The 23377-nt window shown below is 37.5% G+C and overlaps 1 protein-coding gene across 2 annotated transcripts in view; it reads right to left on the bottom strand.

The window, feature by feature from the left end:
- Nucleotides 1-23377, bottom strand: part of DCDC2 (doublecortin domain containing 2) — a 166384-nt gene that overhangs the window by 98417 nt on the left and 44590 nt on the right. For both annotated transcript variants that reach the window (XM_037037198.1, XM_037037199.1), the window contains exons 4-7: nucleotides 12297-12373; nucleotides 12034-12165; nucleotides 7486-7632; nucleotides 6302-6356 (exon numbers count right to left, since the gene is read on the bottom strand). In XM_037037198.1, the coding sequence (XP_036893093.1) occupies nucleotides 6302-6356; nucleotides 7486-7632; nucleotides 12034-12165; nucleotides 12297-12373 (411 nt within the window). The remainder of the gene's footprint in view (nucleotides 1-6301; nucleotides 6357-7485; nucleotides 7633-12033; nucleotides 12166-12296; nucleotides 12374-23377) is intronic.

Here is a 23377-nt window from a genome sequence, read left to right as displayed (position 1 = left end):
GCAGGCCAGGTCCCCAGTTTGGGGCATGCGAGAGGCAACCACACATTGATGTTTCTTTCTCTTTCTCCTTCCCTTCCCCTATCTAAGAAAATAAATAAATAAAATCTTTAAAAAAGAGTCCCTCACCCTACTGAAATTGGGATTTTTAAATAGTTCCTAAGACAATATCCAACAAGATCCAGTCAACTCAGGCTCCTTCCATCACTACAGAAACCCGTTTCTGCCCCCATGACAACATGCCATAAAACATCAAGTTGAAAATAATTCTGTGAGGGTTTTGCCCGATGGAGCAGCACTGGCCAGGTGTGTCTGTGCGGTGCCCCTGAGAGAGAGAGCTGAAGAGCAAGAACTAGACATGACTCAGGCTGCTGTTTCTCTCTCTCGCTTGCATGTGTTGGGAGAGCGAGCGTAAGAAGCCCTTTCATGCACACTGGATTCAGTTTCTCCACCAGGTAAGTGGAGACTGAGGGGCACGTACAATTTTTCTTGCTTCACCGTGACTTTGTGATATGTGGATAATCATGTGGGTTTTTCTTTTACCAAAACCTTAACAATTTTAATATTTGAATTGGTAAATTACTGATCACAAGATATACTAGCCACATGGTAATAAGAACAACAAAAGACAATGTGATTTAGTCTTTGGCTTTAACTTTCAAATAGTTCTCTGATTTTGCAGCTTTCCCACTAGAGAATTCCTCGATTCTACATGAGGTGACCTCACAGCTAGAGAATGGGTTTATTTCACTGACGGGTTTATTTTTCAAACTATAAAATGTAAGACAATTCACTTCTATCTTCCTTTTGTTTTCAAGGTTAGAATTACAACTTTAAAATATTCAGAATTTGCTCATTTCTGTGACTTTCCCAGCACTTGGAACTTCTATCGGCGTGGCTTCTAGTCTCGTCCTCCTTTACACAAGACAGTCCCTGGCTGATGTGAAAGGGTCTGCCTGACCCAAGGACCGTTCATTCCCCACATTTCCCACCACAGGGGTGGGTGCTGACCAGTCGAGGTGCACCAGCAGGGATGCACTGTGCAGCCTATAGCAGCTTTCTCTCTCCTGATGTTCTCTCAGCTCTACCCACACTCCCCTCCGTTATGCGGCAGAGCAATTCGCAGAAAGTGTGTGGAAACATGAATTCCTAAAATCCAGTCCTGGGTCCCCTTTGATTTGCAGCACAAGTTCTGGGATGCTCCCCCTGCTGACTTGGCAGTGGTTCCCCAAGTTTTAAGCTAGCTTTCCCACAATCCAGTTCACTCACGCCCCCAACTCAGTGCCAAGCAGTGAATGATCTTAAAAACACATAACAATCTCCAGGGAACCAATGAATTAAAGGAAAGGAATAAATTAACTCTTCTGATAAAAACTGAGTTTCTGACTTTGGAATTACGATCTAAGATGTTCTCTCTGAGCAGCTCTTGGCCAGCTGTGCACAAGTCCACTAAACGGGTTCTGAGAACCTACTGTGTGCCATGTGGGTTATTGCTCTCTGCTCAGATGTGACCTCCCAACAAAGGCCCGCCCTGCCCACCCAGATGGTCTAGCACACTGTCTCACTTTCACTTCCCTATCTTGACACATTTTCATCAAGCTTCTCACTAATACCAAATATACTGTATATTTGTTTGTCTTTCTCCTCCTCCAGAATGTACGCTCCGCATATTTAGTGTTTTCTCAGAAATCTATGCCTCCCCCTCCTGGCCAAACACTAAAACAGTGCCCAGAACATAATACATACTCTGTAAACAATTAAAATGAATGAGTCAATCAATAACAACAGACCATTACAATACACTCGAAGAATTATCATAGGTATCCCTCTCCCCTGCCGCCTGCCGCCTGTCCAAGTCCATGTGCTGCAACACATGCCTGGACTCCAACAGTCTCCCAGTCTCCTGCTCCTATTAGTGCCCCAACTCACTCCTCTGTAGACACCACAGCCAGAATGATGCTTTCAAAGCATAAATCAAATGGTATCACTGCCTTCTTCTAACCCTCAAATTGTGTGCCCTCAAGGAATAAAACCCAAACTCCTTACATGGCCTCAGCACTGGGCACTGCCAGTTCGATTTCACTTCAGAACACCCTGGCCTTCTCCCTGCCCTCTTCACACACGAAGCTCTTTACCAAGGGACGTTGTGACTTTTTCCTCTGCTATAGAGGCTCCTTTCTCCCCTGCTCCAACTCTTATACGACTGGCTCCATCATTAAAATCTAGGTCTCACAAAATTTTATATCAGTAGGTGCCCTGCCACATTTTATTTTACACATTGCACTTACACCATCTGAATTTATATACGAGGTTGGTCCAGAAAAAGTCCAGCCATTGGTAATATAATGAGAACAGTTTGCACTACATCCATGTAACCTTGCATCCAAGGAGAGAGTGGACTGGAATGCACGTGCATGAACAACGACAATTGTACTGTACTACTCAGTGGGGGTGGAAGATGCTGTTGAAAGAGCATGTGTGCTGTGTGGCCATTGCATTCAAGATTACTGAGCAAGTAGAGCAACAGCCCTGCATCAAATTTTGCATTAAGCTTGAACATTCCTCCATGGAAACTATGCAGATGATTCAGAAGTCTATAGCTATGGGCAAATGGTGACTGGCAGCTTCATCATGACTATGTGCCCACTCATACATCACATCTCCTGCACAGTAGAGTTTTTTGGGAAAACATCAAATTATGCAGGTGACTCAGCTCCCCACAGTCTAGACTTGGCATCCTGTAACTTCTGGCTTTTCACAAAACTAAAATCACCTTTGAAAGGGAAGAGATTTCAGACTGTTGATGAGATTCATGAAAATATGAGGGGGCAGCTGATGGCAATTGAGAGAACTGTATGAGGTCCCAAAGTGCCTACTTTGAAGGGGACTAAGGTGTCATTGTCCTATGTACAATGACATAGGACAATGTATTTTCTTCAATAAATATTTCTGTCTTTCATACTATATTGCTGGATCCCTTCTGGACAGACCTTGTATTTGTCTGGACGCTGACAGTCTGTCTACTCTATTCTCCCACCCTCTCCTCTGCCTGCCCCTCACAGGCACTCAAAATGAAAGTTCTCTCAGGTTGGAAATCTTGTCTATAGATGAGGTGGGAAGAGTAGTTCCTGGCACTTAGTAAGTGCTCAATAAATATACTTTGAGTGGATAACTGAATGAGCAGATGAATGGATGGGCAAATAAAATATTCAGCATGTTCTGGGAGCATTGTGGAAAGAGGAACAAACTCTGCTATCATTTTACTTTTCTAAGCCAGAGCATGGAAATATAATTCTGAGTCTTTGCTTTCTGTGACAGAAATAGTCTGTCAAAACAGTCTGTCACTTACTCGAAGAGGCCTTTCCTGACACTCCGATCTAAGTTAGTTCTCCCTGGATTGTCTCTCATATGGCTCTGTGCTATTCATTCACTTTCATCACACTTAGTGATTATATATGAATTTGTGGAATTGTTTAACCTTTGTCTCCCCCAGTAGGCCATAAACTAAGAGAGAGCTACATGTCTCTTTGCCTATCACTGTCTCCCTAGGGCTTAGTTCTAGGCCAGATACATGGAAAACTCAATCAATCATTATTAGATGATCCAGTATTTAGAACACAGGCAATAAATTGCATGTAAGTGCCTCCTGCACATAAATTTAGGCAGGAAATACATTATACATTTTTAATAAAAATATTTAGACATTCCAAATTACAGAATAGTAAGCACATAATTCTAAAGTTCATTAACTGTGAATACAAAGAGTCAAGTCACAATCTTGATTCTAACATCAACTTTCCCTTTGACCTAGGGTCACTTATCAACCTCGAGTCTCTATTTAATCATCACTCTTCCAGCTACTGTGAGAACTAGTGGGCTCATGTTTACCTGGTACAAAGAAGAGATGGCACTCTAAAGTCCTGAAGAAGAACTAGAGGAGAAAATTTCCAAACCCTAAACTCATGCATTATTTAGCTTTACAGTGACTAACATACTTCTTAGCTACTGGAATACTCACTGTCTTTCTCTATACTCGTGATATTAATTGCTTCATACCTGGGTGCTCTGTGACCCTTGCTGCACTCTCTCTCCAAGCTCCATGTACCCATCCTCTCACTCAATAGCATGACAAGGCTTGCCCCCTCCCAGGCTGTGCTGAGTGCTAGAAAGGAAGAGTACAATGACAAGTGTCTGCTCTTTAGCTATGATCATTATGTGGATGAACTTGCAAATCTACATCTAATGTCTACATGGTGTCTAATGTCTAATGTCTATATGTCAGGCCTCAGACTCCACCATTTATAATTGCTCTCTACTAGACTTCATGATAACAATTCCAATTTACATGCTGGAAATTAAGCAGGTTATTACTTCCTCCGACTGCCTTCTTTGTGGCCATAGCCCTGCCATTTTCTCAGGTATCCAAGCTCAAAGACTTGCAGTTACCTTTGGCTCCAACTTCTCCAAAAACCCCATGTATCAAATTACCAAGCAAATCTCTCATGTCTTCATGAGCAGTAATCACCTCCTGCTTCCTCTACCACCTACCCAGTCTAGACTCTCAACACTTCCTACCAAGACTATGGCTTATAACTGCCATATAATTGGTGTCTCATCTATGGCCTTTCACCATGTCAGGTCTTCCTCTGTATAAAAGATCTGACCTTCCTAGAATGGACTTGGATTCACATTCTAACCTCTCAGAAGCCCCCATGAGCTGCCCTGTACTCAAAAATAAAGACCTGACTCATCATTCTGACATTCCAAGTCATATAAATCTGCCATCACCTACCACTTCTGGCACATCACCTTCCACACACCACGAGGGACCTTCTGCTCCAGTCAGTCTGAGAAACTCACTGTTTCCTGGGGCCAGAAGCGCAAGCTTCCTCCTCCAGGCCAACCACCTGGATGCAGTCCCTCCCCTCCCATTTGCTCAACGTGGGCCTTTGGATGTGGCACTCTTACTGTCTATGCCTCTTTTTCTCATTCTTAAATGCAGTAATAATAGTACCTGCCTCGTGGGGTGAGGATTAAGTGAATCACATCTGTAAAGACACTGTCACAGTGTTCACTAATTATCAGCCAGCATTATTGCTTGTCCAAGTGCTCATCACCTTTCCTCACACCGTCCCTTCTATCTGAAACCCCTCTGCCCTCATTGACCTTGGCCTGAATCTTAAATGGTCCTCAAAGGCATAGTTCAAATTCAACTTCCTCCACGTACTTTGACCAATGTACACTCATTCCTTCTGTCTCTCTCATGTTTACCAATCTCACCACAGACAAGCAGTTTAGCTTGTTAGTTACATTTTCAAGCCATCTTCTTTATTTCAATGAGATTATAAATTTCTGAGGTCAAGTGCTTTGTCACAAGTAGGATGAGTCTCAGGGAATGAGTGGGTAACAAGTCTATTGTTCGTTATGCTGAATTCAGTACTTCTTCCTCACACAAAATTATTTCCCTTTTTTCCAGGACTTTCACATGATATAACCAAAAGGATGGAAGAGATATCTAAATCATCACTAGGAGACAGAATTCATCACTTATTTCACAAAACACCATTATAAGAACTTTGCTCAGTTAATTCAGAGAGGAAAAATGTCAAATCAATCCTGATAACTACTTATCTGGAATTTAAAAAAATCATTTATCAAGCTGGGTAGAAAGAGAAGCTACAACAAGAGAAAAACCTGTCACAGCAATACAGCAGCGTGACATAAAACTCATCTCCATGGGGGAGTGCAGACAAAAAAAATACAAAGTCAATAAATTACCTATAAAATACTTGTCGCAGTTCCCACATAAATGGGTATTTAATAGATGCTTGCTAAATTAACAAATAAATGAATGGATGATAAATGAAAAGATTCTGATGGGAAATAAATATTTGAAATGTTTTAATTCTTTTAAAGAACTGTATTTGAGGACGACCATTTTCTTACAAAAACTTCTTTTTGAGTGTTTGTCAGAGTCAGGAAACAGGACTGATGGAGCACAAACGTGAACTGCACCACAGCATTTCTTCTAGTTTTAGGTATTATTGCCTGGATTTCAACTGTGATAGGAACTGTATCAGGTCCACACACAGGGAAAATATACCTGTGTTGAAATCTATATTTTAAAGGTGTTAGCTCTCTTTTAAGACCTTACTTGTAATATTAATGTTCCAGTGTTGTTTCACATAATTGCTTATATACCAGCTAAGTTTTATTTCTTCAAATTTAATTGAAACCCAAAGGACTGTCTCTCTATATGGTATAGAAACAGAAAACATTAATGAGTAAACCATTTGATACTTACACTCCCTTTAGACTTTCTGGATCCTACAATAGGAGGCAGTGAAGAAGCTTTCTGACTGAGGAAACAAATTGCAATTTAGAAATATGAGTGTTATTTACAAATAATAAACGATGGAAGACAACCACCATCCCAACTTGTCATCCCACCCTGGACGTCAACTGTCAGCGTTTCACCAAAAAGTACTATGTACTACCCCAGCTTCACAAAGACCACCGTAAAACATCCGAACTCTACTCCAAAAGGCGTCCAGTGTTCTCCTGTGTACTACTGTAACTGATAGTTACAATAAACTTCTAGTACCAGCTTACACTTTTCATAACATTTTAATTTAACTGCCTAAATTTTCTATATGAATTTCAAATCACTTCTCAAGCTGAGTAATGATTTTGCCAAACTGAGTTTAAAACAATAAATTTCTCTTTTTTTAAATGTCTACTCTGTCTACCTCTGATAGAAGCTTAGACTAGTAACATACTCACATTTATATTCAGTGAGTTTCTAAACCAGTTATTCTTATAAAAAAATAAAAAACGTTCTTTAGCTATGGGAATGTTGTTTTGTAGATGGATGTCTATATTATTAGGAAAAGACCTATGCAGAACCCAAATGAACCCCACTGTAAGTAAGAGGATAGATAAATAAATGTAAATCACACTAACTTGTCTGAGAAAGGCCACCATGAGTTACACTTTTCTCACTGCCATCAATTACACACGGGAGCCAACAGCAGACTCACCCAGTGTTGCTTAGCAGATTGTGAAAGGATTTGATTTCATGGATGGGTTAGGATGGTTCGCAATAAGTCTGCTGCTGAATAAGTCTAACGTGCTGAAAAAGCATGTGCTTCAAACAACATCCCTGACATTTCACTTCCTCTAATACTTATCTAGGAATAGCTGGTCTCTCCACTAGGCTTCACAAATGGAGAATTAATGGACGACATATTGGTGACCTTCTGGTCTATCTCTACAAGTATTTCATAGGTTCCCTGCAAATTATTGTTCAATAGCTCTCCATCTCCAATCATAGTGAAAATAAAAAAAGGATCAATGTATATCATTTACATTTTTCAGCCTCACTGATAAAGATTACACATTGTAATGTATAGCGGTGGTCAGCAAAAGACTCAATGCCACGTCAAGTGGTAACTAAAATAAGCGAAGTGAATGAGGATGAAAACTTACCCATAAGACCTTCTCATTGTTGACTTGTCGAAAAGTAATTCACTGTAAGGCAATTTCTTAAACTTATCTCTGCCAACAGCCACGTAAAACTGTCCATTCTCCAATTCTTCCCCACTTTCAACAAGTTTTCCTTCTAAAGTATAAAGTCTGCCAAAATATGAATGCCAACAATTAAAATTTTAACAAGCATTGAAAGAACTGCTTAAAATTACAAAGTAAATAAAAACATTCTGTTCTTAATTTGGCTCATCTGTTACTACCCTAATTATTGAGTTACAAATGCTTCAAAGTCATTAGATTCAGCTAAATGCCAATGTTATAATGCAGACACACTTGCTATCAAGCTGTACAGTGTTTCATCCCAATGAACTTGACAATCTAACATGAGTATCCCCTGTGGCCGCCACATTAAGATTTTAGAGGGAAAGATTTAACTTGTACAGAATGTGGTGCTTTAAATAAAGCTCAGCTTCTGTTGAAGTTTGTTCTATTTATATTTTGTAAGCACTTTTAAAATTTATTTTCTTATTTTATTTGTCAAATTGATATGCCTCTTAAAGCATTCTGTATACAAGCAGCTGTCAGCCAATATATTACATCCAAACATACAAAACTGGGTCAGAAAATATGAGGTGAGAGGTCAGGAGGTGAAAGAACCTATTGCCAGTATTAATGATGCAGAACATTCATGCTTCTTTCTTTCTTTTTTCCCCCCTTACTTCCTTCATCTTCCCAGAAATTTCACAAGAACCAACCTTTACTGTAAAACTCCTGCTGTGAGCTACAATTAATACATTACTTATTAAGAGAACAGAAACAATTTTCTAAACAATTTAAAGTATCCAGAGAACTTTTTAAAGAATAGGGAAAAAAACAGAGTTTTAGAAAAACTACAAAGAAAGAAAGAAAGAGAATGCATATATTTGAAGGTTATAAACAAGAGTTAGCAACTGGAAGAATTTCGAGATAACCATTAAAAAAATTCTCAGACTTCTTTATTACATATAAAGGTCATTTGCAAGTTTAAAAAATTCTTTGATCTGTCTGCTTGTTTACTGATTATGTAAATGGCCATATCATATGGAGCCACAAAGTACAAAGGAAATAGCCACCAAAATCCCTGGAGTGTGTTTGTGTTGAGTTAGTATAAAGATGCCAAAGGTTCTCCTTTGACAACATTGTACTCCTATCCCTACGGGTCTGAATGTCGACACTTCACCCAGAGTTCTGGTTTTCCTGCCTAGGGTTTCTGAACAGTTTTGACATTTTGGACCTGACCCTTCTCTGTTGGAGAGGTGGATTAGGACAGCAGCATCCTTGGCTTTTACCCCCTAGCTGGTACTAGTGGCTGCCTCATTCCCAGTTGTGACCAGAAATGACTGCAGACGCTGCCCAGAGTCCTCAAGGAGCAAAACTGTCCCTGGTTGAGAAGCACTGGTTTAGACCCAGACATTTTTATTTCATTTTCCTTCAAAATAGAAAGATCTGAATCAGTAATTAAATTCTATAGCTAGAAACTAAAAGGCAGCATAGCTGTGAGTCTGCAAACAGCTATGACTGAACTTTGACTGGTTTCCTCTGCAGGTGCAAAAAGGGTGCTGGCTTTTGCCACTCTTTCTGTGCCTCTTGCCACCTGCTTTCTTCCTTTGCTGCAGAACACAAGAAATACAAATAGGAAGTTGAACCAATTTTTATGGGATGCTTTTAATATATAAATATATTGATGTGCAGGAGGATCCAACCATAAGACTTTTTAATGTTCTGTTAAAGAAATATGGGCATGTCCAAAGTGAACAGCAACCAGACCTCACTCATATCTGGCATTATATTGAGGATGAACTTTCTCTAAGTACTCAAGTGTTCAGGGGACACATTAACTATATTTTCTTTTCTGTATTTGTACTTGTATAAATTTTATTTCTCTGTATGAATTTGTTCATATCAATATATGCATGAATAAGTATATCTTGGTTGTACAATTGTGTGCATTTATCTTTCTGTACTTTATATTATTTATTTAGTGAGTATATTATTTATTTATGTACATGTCAAAACACACAACTATGTATCTAAAACAAATCAATATATGACTACTGAGATCTGCCTTCATTCCTAACCCCAAAATACAATCCAAAGGATCAAAGGTTGAAATGAAATTTTAAAGTACAAGATAAAAACATAGAGGAATATGTTTATTATCATGGGGTGAGAAAGACCTAAACAAGTCATAAAACTTAATGGTCATAAAATAAGACTGAAAATTCAACATATCTATATGCAAAAAGAAGCATAAAGAATATCAAAAATACAAACTGGAAACATATTTAAAACTCATATAGGAAAGGGTTAACTTCTCTAATATGTAAAGAATGCCTATAAATCAGTAAGACAAATTTACAAAGGTCAGGACAGATAGTTTATATGTAACAGGAGACAAACATGTGGCAGTTATTTAGAGAATAACTTAGTAATTAAGAGCACAGGCTGTGGAGCCATACTGCCCACTAACGTGGTTGACTCCAGCCCTGCTAGCCACTATCTACATAATCTTGGGCATGTAACTTTCCCTCTCTTCGTCTCATGTTTCATTAAAAGAGAGTAATAACACTACCTACCTCATAGGATTGCTAAGTTACATTTAAAAATATAAAGCACCTGGAATAATGAATTACATAAAAGAAATACTCAGAAGATGTCATTATTGTATGTAAGTAAATAAAAAATCAACAATGAAATACTACTCAACATGAATACAAAGACAAAATGTTAACTTTACAGCACAGGTGAGAGTATGAAAAACCGGCCCACTCTTGCACTTTTAGTGAGAGTGCAAGTTAGTACAAACTCTTTGAAGGACCATAGGCAGCATCTATCAAAATCTAAAATGCATTTACCACTAGACACAACAATTCTACTCCTAGACTTTAGTCTGCAGATAAACTCTACTTCTATACATGAGTAGAGTTTATATGCATGAGCATGTAAACATGGAATCCTGGAAATTATCTAAGTTTCCATCAAGAGTAGACTGTTCAAGTATATTAGGGGACACTCATAAAATGGGACATTTTGTAGTTATTAAAAAAAACAAGATAGAACTATTTGTGCTAATAAAAATCTCCAAGATTTGTTGTTACAGTAAAAAAGTAAAGTATATTTATATATTTACTCGTGTGTATGTGTGTTCCTATGTGTGTTTAAAAAATAAAAGATGCATGGGTTTCTACATGTATGAATATATCTGGTTAATACAGAAAAGTACTAGGAAGGGGGACTGGGAACCCTGAGGGGAGAGAAATAGCTTTTACTTATATTTTTGTCCTATTTGAATGTTTTTTTACTACATGTGAAGTATTACTTTCAATTATATTTATACATTAAATATATATTTACAAATACCTAATTACACTTAAAATCCAAATGGCTATGGGACTACATATATTAATATACAGGAATATGTATACACAATAAACCAAAAGAAATAATGTGTAATCATTTGAGAATTTATTTTTATCATATGTGTCTATAGATAAATACATAGACATGAAAAGAGGCATAAAACCTTGAAAGCAGGAGTGTATTCTACCTTTGGAGTGTGACAGAGAGATTGGGGCAGAGACAGGATTCAAGACCTACCAGAAAATTCTCGATTAGCTTTCAAGTATTTGTATGTCCCACATTATATATAATATATATTCTTTTTTTTTAAGATTTTATTTATTTATCTTAGAGGGGAAGGGAAGGAGAGAGAGAGAGAGAGAAATATCAATGTACGGATGCCTCTCGTGTGTCCCCTGCCAGGAACTGGGAACTGGCCTGCAACCCAGGCATGTGCCCCAACTGGGAATCGAACCGCAACCCTGTGGTTCACAGGCCCGCACTCAATCCACTGAGCTACACCAGCCAGGGCTATATATTCTTAATATGTTCTGGACTTGTATATATTATTTGTAACCCTCCCACCTGTAAGAAAATAAGTCCACATCTATCAAGGGATAATTTCATGGGCTTCACAACTAAAAAGCCCTGATTTTAATCTTCACTTAAAATTCAGAAATTGAGAAAAATGCTTTTGATTTCTCAAGTTTAAAAAACTCCACTTAATTATCCTTTCTAACCTGCCTCTTCCTTAAACTCACTAACAGCTCCTGATGTCTGATGTTTTATGCCAGGCAAATAGTTTGGACCATAAAAGAATCATAAATATCTCCTAAATAAAAGAACAGTTAATTAAGAGCCAAGAAGCTGGCTCACTCAAAAAGAAGTTCTCAGCAAAGAGTATGCTGCCTATTTGTTCAGAAGAATAAAACTAGTTAATATTTGTTGACATGCCACTATGTGCCAAGAACTGTTTTAAGCTCCTTATATGCATTATCTTATTCCTTAAAGCAACCCTGTAAGGTAAGTACCATTATATAAAGGTAAAGAACCTGAGGCACATAGAGCCTAAGTGGGGAGGCAAAATTCAAGTTTGGGACCTGCGGCTGGAGAGCCTCCTGAAAGTACTGTCAACAGTTCTGAAAACCATCCAAGATTATTTTAACTTACCTGTGAACAGCCCCACTCCTCAGAGTTATTTTCTCTGTGACCATCTGTAGGATGTGATCCCACTGATTCAAGGCTTTTCTAGGGATGAGGAGGCGACAAGCTGGGCTTATGAGGTCTCCATTTGCTATAAGGCTGGACAAAAAGCAAAGCCAGTGAGCCACACCATTTGAAACAATAATGCCGTTAAAGCTACAATGAAAACCCCAAACCAAAAGGAAAGCACCAGCCAATTTCAATTTGAACTGTAAAGGCCTTGAACTTACAAGATAGTACAGGGTTCCTGAAGAGGTTTTCTAAATCGAGCTGACACATTTATCCTGCTGTGGATTACTGGTTTCACCTTTAAAAGCAAAGCAAAGAAATACAAATCACTGAGCTCGTGTTAGGTGCTTTTTCTATTGAGGAAACACTACAGGTTTCCAGGGAACTGGTTGAGACCTGCTGTACCTATGGTAAAATCTTGCTTTTTCCCATTTATATAAACACTCTGGGCTCGCCCTCTATCCATATTGTATGCCCTTTACAAAGCTCTCAAGAAAAACCTCCTTCTCCTGGGAACACTGCTCATGGTCTATGCTAACACAGAAATTGTTGGGCTGCGATAAGAATTTCAAGGAAACTTTTTATTTTTTACTTTTATTTTTTTAAGATTTTATTTATTTTTCTTTAGAGGGAAAGGGAAGGAGAGAAGGAGAGAAATATCAATGTATGGTTGCCTCTTGTGAGTCCCCTGCTGGGAACTGGACTGCAACCCAGGCATGTGCCCTGACTGGGAATCGAATCGTGATTGTGTGGTTCACAGGTCCGCTCTCAATCCACTGAGCTACACCAGCCAGGGCTCAAGGAAACTTTTTAAAACAATGCTTTCTGTAAAACAAAAATAAAATAATAATCCTACAAAATATAGAACTCTGGAAGTTCCTCCTCCAGCCACACACCCTATCTTCCCACCTCTCCCCACTCACCTTCTCTCTGAATCTAGACCCCGCACATTCTTGACCTCATCTTAGTCTCTTTAGACTGACTCCATCACCTTTTCTTGACTTTGCTTCTTCCCCTATCCATCAGTGCCCTTGAACCAGCACCCTCCAGTCCTGAACTCCTGGTATCTGGATGGGTCTAGTGATCTTTCCATCTTCCTTGCTTCTGGAGTACAGGCTGCTGTTAGCAAGAATCGCATCACCCCGTGAGGTACCCTCACCTGTGACAGGGCTTCCGTATCATCCAGACTCCTCCTCCTCCCAAGTCAATCACTTTTTACATTTCCTAACGTGGATAATCCCAATCTCCTCCTCTCATCTTAAACCCAACAGTCCCACTCCAGACACATTCACTCTCAGCAGACTGTTTCCTTCCAAACTTCAAGCATAGAGACTAACAGTTATGCAGCCTTTCAACCTCCATAGCCTGTCCAGCCTACTCATCTACACCTTCACTGCTTTTCTCCTTTTCTGCCTGTCCTGGAAGAAGGATCTGTATCCCTTTACAAAGCTAACTTCCACCTGGATTTTGTCCCCTGATGCTTCTATTTTCCCACATATTATCTGGGCCCCTCCACCCCATCCGGTGTCTTCAATTTCTCCCTTGCCCCTTTGGTCCTATCAAGCACTATCCCATCCCTATCTGTCCTCCTCATCCTTCATATTCCCACTTTCTCCCACCCCATCCTCTCTTCCATCCCCTGCTATCCCATCTCCATCTCCACCACTGAAAGATAATGTCCAACTCTTAAGCATGGCCTACAAGAACCCCCATGATGAACCACTGCTTATTCAGTTCCTTACATCCCACCAGTGTAGACCTGAGTCATGCATTTCAGTCAAACTAGCCTACTCCCCTCCATTCCCAAAACACACCACACAGGCACTGCCACACCTTAGTTCATCTGGCTCCTCTGCCTATAGCGCCCTCTTTTCTCTATTTGCTAGGCCCAGCTCAGTTACCACTTGTCTTTCTCTGCTTCTTCTTCACTAGCTTTCTGTCTCACTGCTACTGCTACTACAGTACAGATGACAGCGCTTTTTCTTCTACTGCTTTTCCTCCCTGATTTGAAAAGAAAAGCTATAAGCATAGGGGACCGATTAATAAAAAGAGCTAACATTTATTGCACTATAGTTAAAGGAAAGCCCAGTAATAAGTAATTTGCAAGCAGTATATGTCATTTAATCATCAAAGCCATGCCCCGTGGCACTGCTGCCCCATCTTACAAATGAAGAAAGCAGAGCATAATTAATTAGTCTAAAACCACACATAATAAGGGACCAAGTTTAGTGTACCCATATCTATGAACCTCTAACTATTTGTTATACACTTTACTAGTTATGTTAGAGATCAAATATTAAACCTAAATAATTTTAGGACTCTTTCCTTTGTTGAAATATGCCATTTTGAGAGTAACAAAATCATGAATCTTTCTTTCGCTGGTGACTAAAAAAACCCCTTGCAACATCGCTAGCTGTACAATAAGTGTTTAATAAAATTTAATTAAAAGATGCTCTAATTTATGGCACATGGACCAATGGATCAAAATAGCGCAGAAACAAACCCACACAGACAAGTACGTGGTCAATTAATTTACCAGAAAGGAGTCAATATACGTACAGAGGGGAAAGGACAGTCTTCTCATGCAAACTAAATAGCCACATGCAAAAGAATGAAACTGGGCCCCTATATTACACCATACACAAAAAATCAACTCAAAACGGATTAAGGATTAAATGTAAGACCCAAACCCAAATCTCCTAAAAGAAAACATACCGGGGTAAGCTCCTTGACAAGAGATAAGTGTTGGTAAAGATGTAGAGAAAAGTAAATCCTCATACACTATTGGTGGAAATGCAAATTGGCTTAGCCACTGTGGAAAGCATTATGAAGGTTCCTCAAAAAATTGACAAAAGAACTACCAAATGATCCAGAAATCCCACTTCTGGGTATTTATTCAAAGGAAATGAAAACAATATTTGAAGAGGTATTTGCAGCCCCATGTTCATTGCAGCATTATTCATAACAGCCAAGACATAGAAACCACTTAAGTGTCTATTGATGAATAAATGGATAACAAAATGTGAGATCTCTCCCTACCCCTTCCTCCCTCCCACACTCCCTCTCTCAAATATTATCTAGCCACAAATAAAAAGAAAATCCTGCCACTTGTGATCCACTTGCATACATGGATCTTGAGGACTTTACCCTAAATGCAATAAGCCAATGAAGGACAAATACTGCACAATATCACTTATTGGGTTGGCAAAAAAGTCTGTTTTTTTTCCATAAAGTAAAAGACACGTATTTCATTTTCACCAATAACTTTATTGATTTGGGTATTTTAACTATATGTTGGCTATCTTTTGCATGGTATAACATTGACTGGTCTCAATTAATGTCTCCATTTGATCACTATCAACTGCAACTGGCCTACCCGACTGTGGAGCATCATCCAGGGAGAAATCGCCAGCATGAAACTTCACAAACCACTTCTGACATGTTCGTTCAGTCACAGCACCTGCTCCATACACTGCACAAATCTTTTTGTTTTTTTTCATTTCGGGTGTGTTTTCACCTTTCTTAAAATAATAAAGCATAATATGCTGAAAATGTCCCATACTTTCTTCCATCTTCAATATAAAAATAACTACACAAAAATTCATCAATTTTGATAAGTTTCTTTTAAATGCATGCTGATATGACAGCTGTCACAAAACAATCTAACAAAATTGTTTTGAATGAAGTTAAAGACAACAAAGTGCTACTAAAGCCATCCTATGGGAAAAAACAAATGAACTTTTCTGGTCAACCCAACATATGTAATCTTTTTTCTTTCAAAAGTCAAAATCATGGAAAGAGAGAGTGGAAAAGCGATTGCCTGGGGTGGGGCAGGTAGGAAAAATGGGGACAGTAAAAGGATACAAATGACTGGGTATAAAACGAATAAGGTGTGAGTATTCAATGTACAACACAGAAGAAAAATACTCCAATAATGAATATAACATTTTTAATTCAATCATAATAATTTTACATTTTAAACCCAGACATTCTTGGACCTAAACTAACATTTACAGTGATGCTGACTTTTAGAAAAATGTCTACTATGTAATGCAGGCACCTAAAGAAAATTTAAATAGTAAAATGGGGCATACAGTGAGAAGGGAGTGTCCTTCCTACTCCTGCTCCCCACCACGAAGTTGCAACATTCCTTCAAAGACTAATTTTTAAACACAAATGATATCCTGCTATACCCCTTTTCCACACTTTTCTTTTTTCATTTAAAAATGTATAATGGACACTGTTCCACATTAGTACTTAGGGTAAGGGTTGCTTCATTCTTTCTAAAAGCTGTGTATGTCTCACTCGATGACTATGCCATAGTTTATTTAACATAATGATGGTTTCTAAACTTTTGCTATTGTAAATAATATCATGATGTGTTTCCTTGAAAATACTTACTTGCACCAATATGTAAGTATAGCTATAGAACTATTAAAATTGAGAACTTGCTGAATAAAGGATAAGTGATTTTTTGTTAAATGGAATTTCTTGCCAGCTTACTGCTATTTCAAGAGTTCCTTGATTCATTTAGCTCATACTGTAACACAAGATAAATTGATTTACCAGGAATGCTGTTATGTACAATGCCTTTAGGTGACTACAAATCCCTTTCCCATCAAATTGCTTACTTGTAAGTCTCAGCATGCTTAGCTGCAAGCAAGTCTTTACCTGTGTGAAGAACAGGCCTTTCTAACTCTTTGCCTGTGCTAACAGCATCTTCCTTTTGAAATCCTCCACTTTTTCAATATCGCTATACTGCCCCCTGACCACTTGTTTAAAGTGGCTGCCACATCTCTGATTCTCTGCTGCCCTTCCCCGCTGCCTTATTTTTTTTCAATAACACCATCATCTGACATATTGTACATTTTATTTATTTGATTTTCATTTTCTTGTTCCTTTTGTTACTTTTTCCTTACTCTCAATATTAACTAGTAATATACTTTATAATAACATACTTTATACTCAGTTGTTAATTTTTCAAAAGTCTCGCCTACCAACCTTAATTTAAATACCTTGTTGGATTGTTAAAGTCAAGATAAAGATGAATAAGTTATATAAATAAATAACTTTAAAATTTGTGTTAAGTTGGCTAAAACATGCTACTTTTCAACAGAGCATACATATTTATAACATACAGAATTTCATAAATACACATGAGCTTTAAAATAATTATATAACTTTATTCTGGGTCTAAAAGTTGTTGCTTGAATTAAAGCAAACCATCTGCTTGAAGCTGTTGTCTTCATTCAGCACAACAAAAGTACTGCCCAAATGTTCATGATCTACCAGATGAGTTATCACATTAATCTCTACTATATATTACTTGGAGTCATTATAGTTGAAATAACTGAATTAGTCTGTTTTTAGATATACTAATAAAAGAATCTTAAGAAATGATCCAAGTAATACATCTGAATTGAAAAAAATATGCAAGATCATTGTATAAAGCAACTGAAACTTTTGGAAAATAATACCATTTTTCCTTTAAAATGCACTTTCTACTTGGCATTTTAAACAAAAGCTTAATTAATAATAAATTAAGCTAAATTCACTGCACTAAGGGAGCTTTTCTAGAGCCCAATTCAGGGATTAAATATTGGTCACTTGGTGCTAACCTAGACACATCATGGTTAGATAATGAGAAACACAGTAAGCTAGACTACATTCTTTAAATTTGCAATTTTCTCAGTAACCCACAGACTTCCCCTGCCCTTTAAAATGTGAGAATAATGCTGAGTGTCAACATACCGAGTTACAGAGGGTCACACTCACAGGGCAGACTGTGAGGCCCTCCCGCCCAGACCCCTTTGCAACAGAAATGGCTCTCACTGGTGAGCAGGGCTGACCGGCGTTAGCTGTCCAATCTGCGACCACGCAAGTCAAATGAAAATATATAAATTAAAACTCAAATTTGGACCCAGCCGAGCTAATACTCCTATTTAGTGTTATCAGTTGGTGAGGGAATCAGCACCGAGCAACAGAAGGACACATTTACAACTAACTTCTGCCTTCCGTCTGCATTGGGCCAACAATATCTTAGAAAACCCAGTTTACGTGGACACTGAGAAGTAGTATGTTAGCCTGGTGAACCAGAGAGAAGAATCATGCCTTGAGTAAGATAAACAGATAGCTAGACAGACAGACTAAATAGTGGCTAACTTGCTTCTTAGAAATATTCCCAAAGTCAAAGGTGGAAAAAGTGAATTACCAACATTCACTGGGCTAGAATGGGGTAAGCCAGGTCTCCAGCCCAAGTCTCTGGTAACAGTCACATGTGCTTTCCAATACATCATGCTGTCTCTGGTACCCTATTCACGTTGAATTTATGTCACCAATGGCCATTCCACATAAAATCATATGTAAAACAAGCAAAAATCTCCATGAATGCTTCACATGAAACTGGTAACTCTAAGCATGTATCAATAATTTACCTTAAGTTCATGAATTCCACATGATACAACAGGACATCATAGCAGCTTGTAAAATTCCAATTAAAACCTGCATGACTTGAAAATATGAATCTATTTCTTATAAATAACTCAGGGAAACTAAATTATTATTGTAAAAATACATATTTGGAATAATAAGATTAAAATCTGCAAACTGAATAACTGACCACAGATCTAAAATTCTAAGTTCCAGGACTAAATCACCAATTCAATGGCTCACACCCCATTTTCTTAATCTGTAAAAAATAGGGATAGACCTACTAAACTAGCCCAAAGCAATGTTCCATGAGCTAATTAATGAAGTGACAGTATAACCCCCTGGGGTTTGTAGTCTGCAGCTTCAGAGAATCCACCTCCCTTAAATCTCAGCATCACCATCTAGAGAACACTAAACCAAAAAAATCAAACAAATTCAGTCTAAGGACCAGAGAAAATGATGCTGTTAAACAAATACCATTATGAAAACCCAATGACCACTGACCTCTTGTGAAAACTTACTATGCAATTTAGAAGCTCATACTTAAATCATATATAAACACTTACTTTTAAAAAACATATGAGGATTTTGTGACTGTCCATAAGGCAGACTTGAACATTAAAGACAAGGTTAAATACTAAAGTGATTAATTTGCAAAATATAGGCAAACCTGCACAAAGATGCTTTGACTCTATTTTCCTTATTATATGAATTTAAGAAAAAACGAGTTCTCAACAAGGTAATCTTTGAGGAAATTTTGTTTTTACTTTTAAAAAATAGAACACAGCATTGAAATGGAGCACAAAGTCCTTTACAAAACATTTAATCAGTTTTCACCACATTTGATAAACGAGAAGGGATTTTTTTTTAAATATCCAGAGTAAGAAAATAGCTTACCCCAGAGGCAATCTGCCATTTTTGCCTAAGGAAATAAATTTTGATAATTGGTACCAAATTTGAGAAATAAAATGCATCTACTATGTCATTGTGTCATTAAGATTATATTTACATCACTAAATATTTCAGTGTTTTTCTTCATTTTCAAGTAAACTAAGAGATCTTTTGACCTCTGGAGGTAGAAAGTTGTAGAACACTACTGTTCCCGACACAACAAAAACTGAGAGATAAGCTAATCATAATTTTTAAAAATGCATCGAAGACCTTAGGGTGCAAAGAAGTCTAANTGGCCTGCAACCCAGGCATGTGCCCTGACTGGGAATCGAACCGAGATCATCTGGTTCGCAGGCCCGAGCTCAATCCACTGAGCTACACCAGCCAGGGCGGAATTTTTTTTTAAATATCCAGAGTGAGAAAATAGCTTACCCCAGAGGCAATCTGCCATTTTTGCCTAAGGAAATAAATTTTGATAATTGGTACCAAATTTGAGAAATAAAATGCATCTACTATGCTTGTGTCATTAAGATTATATTTACATCACTAAATATTTCAGTGTTTTTCTTCATTTTCAAGTAAACTAAGAGATCTTTTGACCTCTGGAGGTAGAAAGTTGTAGAACACTACTGTTCCCGACACAACAAAAACTGAGAGATAAGCTAATCATAATTTTTAAAAATGCATCGAAGACCTTAGGGTGCAAAGAAGTCTAAATGAACTAAATTCTGCACAGGGATGAGCCTTTTCTAACTGAGGAGAAACCCAGAGCTGCTTTCACCCCCAGGGACCCAGGAGGCAGAGGAACACACCTTCCCATAAACGGCCAGCTTGTGTGGGGGCTGGCATGACAGAGAGACCCAAGAGCAAGTCTACACTGCCCACCAACTCCCCCTCCCCCTGCACCTTCTTTATGTGCACAGAAGTGTGACAAAGCTAAGAGCAGGTGAAAGAGCAATCGAGGAAAGCCTTCGGTGTGGAAAGCTGTGGGGTGGGGGAGCTAGCAGAGAGGGAGAGAGAGAGACAAATCTTCAAGAAACAGCTAACCGTTGAAATAAAAGCAAGAGATTTCTCTCAAATTTCACCAGTATAAAACCCAAAACCCTGCTGGAGAGGGGGCAAGCTATAATTCTACCCACAAAATGTTTGAAATCACTGGTACACTGAAACTAACTAAAGCTGCAACTTAGTCTACACCCCACTCAATGATGGATTATGCTGAGATCAGCCCCTCAAACTAGCAGCTCAAGAAAAAAGGGTTGTGCTTTTTTCCTGTGAGTAAATATTATCTACTTTCAATTTCTACAAAATGACCAGTATACAATAAAATTATAAAATATGTAAATAAATAGGACAACATGACCTATTATCAAGAGGAAAAATAAAGTCAAATTCACAAATGATTGTGATGTTGAAATTAGCAAATTAGGATTTTTAAACAGTTATTATAAGTATGTTAAGTCAATAAAATAGGTATAAAAAAACACATGAAAGATGGGAAATTTTAGCCCAGAAATTAAAAATAACCAAATGAAAATTCTACAGCTAAACAACAGGGTATGTGAAATAAAGAAGCCATTCCATGGGCTTAATAGCAGATTCAACACAACAGAAGAAAGGATGAGTCAACTCAAAGACAAAGATTATTCAAGGTAAAGCACAAAAAAACAAAACTAGTTAGAACATCAGAGATATGTAAAACAGATGATCTAACATGTGTAATTGTAGTCAAGGAGATGAAAGAATGGGCTAGAAGAAATATTTACAGAGAAAAATGGCCAAAAGTTATTGAAAAATAAAAGACATCAATTAAGATCCAAAAATTTGAGTAAACCACAATCAGAATATTTTTTTAAAAGAATCATCCCAAGTCACACCATAGTCAAAGTGCAATAAGAGAAAATACACACATTTAATTCAGAGGACTAACATGAAAAATTATGACTGGCTTCTCTCAGAAAAAAAATGTATGCCAAAAAATAATAAAATATTATCTTTAAAGTGCAGAAAGAAAAAAATGTTAAGCTGGAATTCTATACCTGGAGAAAATACCTTTCAAAGTGGAAGGTAAAATTAAAACACTTTTTACAGACAGACAAAAGCCAAAATATTTTGTTAGCAGACCCACACTATCAGAAATTGTGAAGAAAGCTTTTCAGACTGAAGAGAAATAATACAAAAGGAATGTTTGGATCTGCACAACATTACTGAAGACATTGAATTAAAATCTGTGAGTAATTTTAAAGTCTTACATTTTTATAATCTTAAAGATTATTTTAAACCAAAAAGAATAATAATGACTCACGGGGTTTATAATATTTGGAAGCAAAAGACTTAATGGCAGTGCAAAGATACAAGTGAAGGTAAATTAAATTATACTATAGTAAATTTCTTCATTGTTAATGAACTGGTAAAATATTATTTGAAAGCAAACTAAATAAGTTAAGGACACACAACGTAAACTCTAGAGTAATCACTAAAAAAATATCATGAAAAGGCATAGCTAAAAATCCAATTGAAAGAACAAATGGAGTAACTTTTTAAAAATTCCATGAATCTATACAAGGAAAAAAGGAGCAAAAACTAAATGTTAGGTGGAACAAACAAACAATAATATAGCAGACTCGAAACAAATCATGCCAGCAGTTCAGTAAATGCAGATAAGCAAAAAACTTCCATTGAATGGCAGAGATGGACAGATTGAATAAAGAAACAAGATCCAACTATACACTATTTACAAGAGACACACCTTAAATACAAAGACATGAGCCCTGGCTGGTGTAGCTCAGTGGATTGAGCACGGGCCTGCGAACCACACAATCACAGTTGGATTCCCAGTCAGGGCACATGCCTGGGTTGCAGGCCAGTTCCTAGCAGAGGGCTCACGAGGGGCAATCATACATTGATATTTCTCTCCTTCTCTCCTTCCCTTTCTCTCTGAAGATAAATAAATAAAATCTTTTTAAAAAAATAAGTAAATACAAAGACATGAATAGATTTAAAGTAAGAGGATGAAAACATATACCACGCAGATATTACTCAAGGAAATGCAGATTTTCTATCAATCCATGAAAGATTACAAGGGATACGTAATGCTCATTTGTTCCATTAATTTACATAACAGATTTATATTAAAGGACATCTTAATGTATATTTGAGAGAAATGTCTATTCAGGTTCTTTGTCCATTTTTTAGGCAGATTATTTTGTTTTTGTGTGTTGAGTTTTCTAAGTTCTTTTAAAATTTTGGATATTAACTCTTTATCAGATATATTGGCAAATAAGTTCTCCCATTCTGTGGGTTGTCTTATTTTGTTGGTGATCTCCTTTGCTGTGCAAAAACTTTTTAATTTGATGTAACCCCATTAGTTTATTTTTTCTTTCAGTTTCCCTTGCCTGGGGAGATATATCCAATAAAATATTGCTATGAGCAATGTCCAAGACTTTATTGCCTATGTTTTCTTCTAGGATTTTTACAGTTTCAGGCCTAATATTTAAGCCTTTAATCCATTTTAAATTTATTCTTGTGTGTGTTATAAGAAGGTGGTCTAGTTTCATTTTCCTGCATGTTATCTGTCCAATTTTCCCAACACTATTGAATAAACTATCTTTAGCCCACTGAATGTGCAAACTTCCTATGCTGAATATTAATTGACTATAAAGGTATGGGCTTATTTTTGGACTCTCTGTTCTGTTCCATTGACCTATGTGCCTGTTTTTATCATTACCAGGCTGTTTTGATTACTATGGACTTACAGCATAGTTTGATATTAGGTAACATGATTCCTCCAAATTTGTTCTTCTTTCTCAGAATCACTGTTGCTATGTGGGGCCTTTTGTAGTGCCATATAAATTTTTGAAATATTTGTTCTAGTTCTGTGACATATAAAATTGGAATCTAGATGGGAATTGTGTCAAATCTATAGATTCTTTTGGGTAATATGGACATTTTAATGATTTCCTATGAACACGGTATGTCCTTC

Source organism: Sturnira hondurensis, unplaced genomic scaffold, assembly GCF_014824575.4.
Source record: "Sturnira hondurensis isolate 20B ecotype Veracruz unplaced genomic scaffold, ASM1482457v3 Scaffold0022910, whole genome shotgun sequence".
NCBI classification, from domain to species: Eukaryota; Metazoa; Chordata; class Mammalia; order Chiroptera; family Phyllostomidae; genus Sturnira; species Sturnira hondurensis.
The sequence above is the reverse complement of the archived record's forward strand: the minus strand, read 5'-3'. Positions and strand labels throughout refer to the sequence as shown.